A 6,769-nucleotide genomic window follows, 5' to 3' on the forward strand; every position below is an offset into this window, starting at 1 on the left:
CATACTTCACTCGCCACTACCATCTACAGTACTCATCCACCTCATTACCCCACCTTGCAATTGTTTTGCGTTACCTTGCAATATACTTCTCTTCTTCTATTCCATCAGAGCCCTATGTAGTGTAGTGCAACTCGGGCTGTATTGTTCTGTCTGAACTCGTCCGAGCCCAAGAGAAAAAAAAACGAGCTTTAGCCGAACCTGCCAGCTATTGTGTTTTTTGTGTCCGTGATGTGATTTGAATGTTGCTTGCTTTGGCCACTAGAGGATTCCACAGCTAGTCTGTGTTTTGTATGACCAAACGTTTTTAAATAACAGTTGTGTTCAACAGCATGAGTCTCCATGAACCCTACTCGATGTAGTTAAAGTAGGTTGCAGTGAGTTTGGGTTATTCTGTCCCTCACACACATGGTTATTGGTTGTTCTACCCGATGACATTTGCAGTTTGAAAAATATGCCCCAGCCAACATGACCAACCCGACCCGAACCTGAATGTCATTTCAAAATCTTTGTCAAAACCTGGCCCGGCCTTTGGAGTCCCTATGCCCATTGCCGCTCATATTCTCACAAAGAATTGAGAAAAAGTGCAAAACATATTGCGAGTGAATGCAAAAGTAATCCTCAAAAGAATTCTCATGATGAAACACATTTGAATGTATACCATGTAATTTGAAGATTTTTATGAGCAAATATCTCTAGATGTCATTTGAGTGGTAATGACCTTCCAGTAAAGGTTAATGTTAGGCCTGAGAAAATAATACATTCTGAGATTTCAAGAATAAAGTTGTAATATCACAAGAATAAAGTCGCAGTATAGAAGAAACATGTAATATTACATGATATAAGTTGGAATTTTACAAGAATAAAGTCGCACTTTTACGAGAAGAAAGTTGAGAATAAATTTGCCGGAGTTCAATTCCTTCTGGATCCAAAATCTTGAACCAATCTCATTGTGAAATGAAAAAAAATCTGATATGTTTAGGGGAATGATATTTATGTGTCTAATTTGGTGCAGATCCAAATAAGAAATACAGATCTAGTGAATTTGAATGTAGTTTCATAAGGAGACTGTTGGGCCTCGGTGGAGGTATGAGCACTACTGAGTGAGTCTAGTTTTCTTAATATGGTAACATTTCTTTTTGATAACTTTCCCAACATTGCCACTAATTCTTCATACCCAAGACATATATTGTATGACTCGTGTCAAATGTTTTACTCAAGTCAGAGTGTCTGTTCAGAGCTGTGCAGGACTGTGGCTCATTAGAGTCCATGGCAGAGTGTTTGTGAAAAAGAAGCAACATTCCTTGGCTTCAGAACGGGACCGCTTCACTAAGTCCTGACAGCCCCTGTGGTTCCTGCATACCTATTAGCGTACAGACTGTTACACTACAAGCTGGAAACCTCCGCAGCACTCTGACAGGAGGAGAGGCACAGATACAGGATCACATCAGGCTGGTTAGAAATACATCAGAATTCATTCAGAATGCTTCGAGAGGTCGGTCTGGGATTTTGTCATGTGACACTGGTCTTCGTGCTGCTGTGCCCGGCCACAGGCTTGTCGCTGACGGGTCTCCGCAGAGATGCAGAGGATGACCAGGAGCTCAACAAAGCCATTTTGGAAATGCTACATATCAATAAAGTGTCTGCGAGCCATCAGGCCAAACCACATCCCTACATGAGGAGGGTCTATCAGCATCTGGACTCACTGGAGGCTCAAGACTTCGGGAGATCAGACGGAATGCTGGTACAGAGCTTTCGGAGTGTTCCGGGTAAGGACTTCAAATTCAATACATTTTAGTAAATTTACTAAAATTAAACTAACTTACAAAATAACTTTTACATAATACTACTATTAGTACTACTATGAAACCTATCTAATGATGCATTTCCTGTTTGGCCACATGATCCAAGATGCACTTGCACTGCCGGACATGGAAACAAACAGTGTACTGATTCTAGACACTCTGGTTATAAACACACCAGTTTAATACACATTTGTCATAGTACAGACCTACAAGATGTGAATGTTACTTTTTTATTTTTCTTGCCATTTAGTGACATTGGAAAAACCTCTAAACACAATACTAACATACTGACTATTCACCTGTTAAAGTTGATATTGCTAACAGGTGACATGGCCTGCAGACAGAGCAGCATTAGCATTCATTTGGAGCGGTGTGTTCAATGTGTTCAACATTCACTCTCCCACTGGCTCGTTTAGTCTAGTTTAGTTAGCTGATTATAGGTAATAAGTTGTGATGTAAAAATTAGAATGTTAAACTAAACAGAGCAGAAGCCATAGAACATACTGTATGAAACTGTTTTAAAGGCTAAGCAATACTCCTAATGACAAGAAAACTGATATTAATTTCTAAAACTGGTGGAATTTATCTGACATTTTGTATCAGCTGTAACTTATCCTTTCCTCTTTTTTGAAATTTCGTTTCTCACCCAGGTCCAGACGAGGCTCCTCCAGGCTGGATCTGGTTCAACGTCAGCAGTCTAAGCCCTTCCATGCTGGGGGCAGAACTAGTTCTGTTCAGAAAAACCCTCCACCCCCGTCCCGTCAGCGTGACTGTCACCCTGCACAGTGTCACTGCTTCACAGGGAGCCCTGCAGGAGAGTCCCGCTCTGGGGGAGAGGCTACTGACCCTGGATCAGCGACCCTCATCTGGATTTGATGTGTTTGACGTGTCAGCTGTCCTGACAGTGAAGCCAGTGGAGGCGGTGGGTTTTCAGCTGCGTTATACAGATGAGAGTGGGAGTCTGGTCCTTCATGAGGCTCTGACACAGAGTCTGTACTGTCTGGATAGAGGCTCCCTGAGTGAACCCTTACTGGTACTCTACCAAGCACACCCCTACCCTGTTTAACTCGGTCACTGGGACCACTTTAGAGTGATATCATAAAATAATATCATGTTTCAGTACAAAATAGTTCATAATATAGTCATGATATGGTTGAAGTCCTGTAGAGTTTAGTTTTTTTAGACTTGACAGAATTAAATCCATAAATAAATAATTCTTGGAGTTTCTTATGTTTGTATTGAGCATCTGAATCAGAATCTGTTCCTCACACTCTTGAGGGTCTTTAGACCAAATATCAGCTGGATCCGGTTTTGTGAAGTTTGGTGCAGATCTGACAACATAACAATTTGGAAGAACTTCCTGTCTCAAGGTGAAACGTCAAACTTTCACGTCAAGCCGTTCAATGAAACCCCATGAAGAGCACAACTTTTCATCTTGAAGGTATTTAGATTGCACTGACCCAATATGAAGGCGATCCAATTAATCCTGAGAATATTTAGACTTAAAAATGAAGAATGCACAACAAAGAAATGAGACAAAATTTCACTCCTTGTTGAGTGAAACCAACTAAAATATAACTGTTCATAGATCTGGAGGGGTTAAAGTAATATTTTAAAAGGCGTATTAATACTCCTCCCTGACAGTACATCTTACCAGTGTTTCTGGCATTAACAACCTCCCTGGCTCTAGAAATGAGATAATTAAAGGTTACATTTGTAAACAGCGCAATCTTATTTTTACTGAAACATATTTTGTATTTGTGTTTCAATTGGCCTAATATGGTTGTTGTATCACATGTCAAATTTTTAAACACTCAATCACAAAGTGTCAACATTGTATGCTGCAGCCATTCCCTATGCAAGCGTAGAATCAACTCTTTCCATACATATTATTTATTCCTAGTCAGAATAATTGTATATGAACATGGCCATATGCAGTGAGAATCCAATAATGGGACGAAACAAAGCGCTCAGTCTCAAAGTCCTCAAATTGTCCGTAATAATCACATTTAAAGGTAACAATTGGCAAAGCAACAAATGTAAAACATTAAGTGCAAAGAGTGTTTGAGAACCTATATCCTGTTTGTATAACAGAGCACTTACACATAAAATGTCAAAACAATAATATCAGGAAGAAGAAAATCACATTTGCAGCGTAACCGAATATGTATTTGAGGCATTTAAGGCCCCTGAAATGCTCACTCTCACAAGACATTAAAGGGATAGTTTACCAAAATTGAAAATGCACTCATATCTCTCACCACTATGCCCATGGAGGGGTGGGTGAAGTGTTTGAGACCACAAAACACCTTTGGAGTCTCGGGAGTAAACAGCGTTGGAGCTAAATTCAATACAACTGAAGTAACTGGGGGTCCGATTCTTCAATCTTAAAGAAATGATGTATGGACTCTTCGCCCACACATCCATTTGCATAGTGGTGAGTAGATAATGAGTGCATTTTCATTTTTGGGAGAACTATCCCTTTAATTTACTCCAGTCTGAGACCTCAAGCTGTTTATCTCGATGAAACTGGATATTAAATCACACGTTGAGTTAAGGTACATTGTCCGACTTTTAACTCACCTAATGAGAGAGTTGATGTTGCCGCACTTTGTGTAAAAAGCCACAAGTGCTGAGAATCCAGTTTCACACAGGTAAGCTGTGGCAAAAGGCAAAAGAAACTTCAGTGCCTTGGTAGACACATTAGTATATTCCAAGTGCACATGCATCCAGAAATGTGCCAGGTGCTTCTGTGAGAAGATTCAAAGCAGTATCACAAGATAAATCCACAAATCCAACAAAAGTCTCATCTTCCAACAAGCTTCTGTGGTTTTCTTCCCCGTGAAGTTTTTTCTTCTTCCTTTCTTTATTGCATACAAATCTTACAAGCAACATCTTTTCCAAAAGAAACAGACTTCATTTCAGGACTGAGCAACTACAGCAAAATCAACACAGTTACCAGTACAGAGCAAGATTACAAAAATAAACAGAAAATCTAAACAATAAGTGCAAAGTAGACAAAACAATTAATAATCCAAAGAAAAATTCAAAGTGATTTCAATATCTGTTTGGGGTCCAGTCGAAATATACATGCAACATATATCCATTTAAAAATGCGGCCATTTTGGCCGTTTGACACATTGTGTATTTTAACGAACTTCTCCCAGAGCTTTCATCAGATCAACTTTAAATTCAGTGAGGGTCATCTCAACTCCTTGGAGTTTCAAAGTTATTACATTTTTTATTGTACGTCAAATTTTTTATTGTACGTCAAAGCGTGGCATCAAAGTTTGATTATTTGCCAAAAAAATAGGGATTTATTATAACTCCTCTGCGATTATCCAATCAGACTCAAACCTCTTTCACACGATCACAGTCCCGCACTGATCAGATCCATATGTCAATACTGACTCATCGTCACAGCACCACCTGCTGGCGACAGGAAATGACATGTTTTATACTTTGATGCACGTACTTCTCCTGGCTGCTTTACAATATACAGCACAAATGAGCTCAGACAAGCTATAAGAACATGGTCAGAACTGTGACATTTCCTCAAACCGTGTAAACATTGAGGTGCGGTAAAGGTTGATCCTTCACCAAAGGAGACGAAGTTGTCATAGCTCCACTGTGCATTGTCCAATCAGCCCCAAAATTCGGTCACATGATCAGTGTCCCGGCCTGAACAGGGACAGAAGCAACGGATTCCTTGATGTCAGTTTGCCTTAATGTCACAGTGTCAGTGGTCATAGATTACGATCTGAAGAAAGACAAGAGTGTTTTTGACCTGAACAGATCTATAAGTCTGTATGTAGTGATAGTGTCGTGTCTCTAACTCTGCATTGTTTATACAATAGCACTACCTACTGCCAAAAGGAGGTAAGCTTCATTTTTCAACTTTAATTCGATTTACATTCAATTTTCATCATGTGGTCTACACTTGATGGCGTGGACTGTAATGTGTGATTAGTGGCCATTATCCTTCCATCGATGCACAAAAAGCACGCAACACAGAACCGTTTCGCCCGGTCCCTATTCGCCCTCCACCGCGGCCACATCAGGCACAGTGCTGCTCGCAGCCCTAGTTCTTATACTGACCCTTGATGATTTAAAATTCATATTAATCAATATCTATGATTACAAAGACAAACACTACTAGAGCAAATTACTCTACATTTAGATCATTTTAAAATATCTAAATATCAAATATCAATTGGAGGTGATCTCCACTCAATTCATGATGAATTTTATGATAAAAATCCTTCGAGACACTTTGCAAGTCACCCAAATACCATATTTACAAACTTTTGCCATGAACAGAGTTTACCTGATGCATGGAGATATTTAAATCCAGATATATTCAAATATTCATGGTTCAGCTCAAATCACAGTTTAAAGTCTAGAACTAACTAGTGGTTAATTACATTACATTACATTAAATTTCATTTAGCTGACACTTTTATCCAAAGCCACTTAAAATAAGTGCATTCAACCATGTCAATGGGGAGCTGTTCCACCAGCAAACAGTCGTGATTCTGTTGAGTGGCTAGCTCGTAGTTTCTTCACGTATGAAATCAGCTGTGTTTTTTCCACTACTCCACTAACTGATCACAGTGTTATCTATGTGTTAAAAGAGAACACAAAAAGAAGAATTCATGTACTGTCAAAAGATGAAATCTCTGATCACTGAAATTGAGAATTCTGAAGAACTAACCACACCTATCAAGAAATGGGAGTTTTTTAGGTATAAAATACGACAATTTACTATGTCATTCAATAAAGAAAAAGAAATGGACAATACCAAACAATTAAATGTACTCTTCAACAATCCCAATCTTAAAACAATTGACAGAAAGTATCAAACCTTCAACCTAAATTAGATGAAATGTTTACTCAAAAAGCTCAAGGGTCATAAAAAAAAAGACAGGAAGTGCCCCCATACTTGCTCTCATCTGATTGGTCGCGCT

General features: G+C 39.1%; 1 protein-coding gene across 1 annotated transcript; it reads left to right on the top strand.

Annotated features, from left to right (window-relative positions):
• The first annotated feature begins 1,386 nt into the window (after positions 1-1,386).
• Positions 1,387-2,926, top strand: LOC118102227. Its single transcript, XM_035148288.1, has 2 exons — positions 1,387-1,766; positions 2,453-2,926. The coding sequence occupies exons 1-2, from the start codon at positions 1,481-1,483 to the stop codon at positions 2,866-2,868; spliced, it is 702 nt and encodes a 233-aa protein (XP_035004179.1). The 5' UTR covers positions 1,387-1,480; the 3' UTR covers positions 2,869-2,926.
• The last annotated feature ends 3,843 nt before the right edge of the window (positions 2,927-6,769 follow it).

The sequence above is a fragment of the Hippoglossus stenolepis genome, chromosome 23 (genome assembly GCF_022539355.2).
Source record: "Hippoglossus stenolepis isolate QCI-W04-F060 chromosome 23, HSTE1.2, whole genome shotgun sequence".
In the NCBI taxonomy this organism is placed as follows: domain Eukaryota; kingdom Metazoa; phylum Chordata; class Actinopteri; order Pleuronectiformes; family Pleuronectidae; genus Hippoglossus; species Hippoglossus stenolepis.

Bases quoted from the DNA above. Each gene is read 5' to 3' on its own strand.
- LOC118102227 (XM_035148288.1), top strand. From the start codon at position 1,481: ATGCTTCGAGAGGTCGGTCTGGGATTTTGTCATGTGACACTGGTCTTC. The intron at 1,767-2,452 runs GTAAGGACTTCA...TTTCTCACCCAG, and splicing joins GAGCTTTCGGAGTGTTCCGG to GTCCAGACGAGGCTCCTCCA.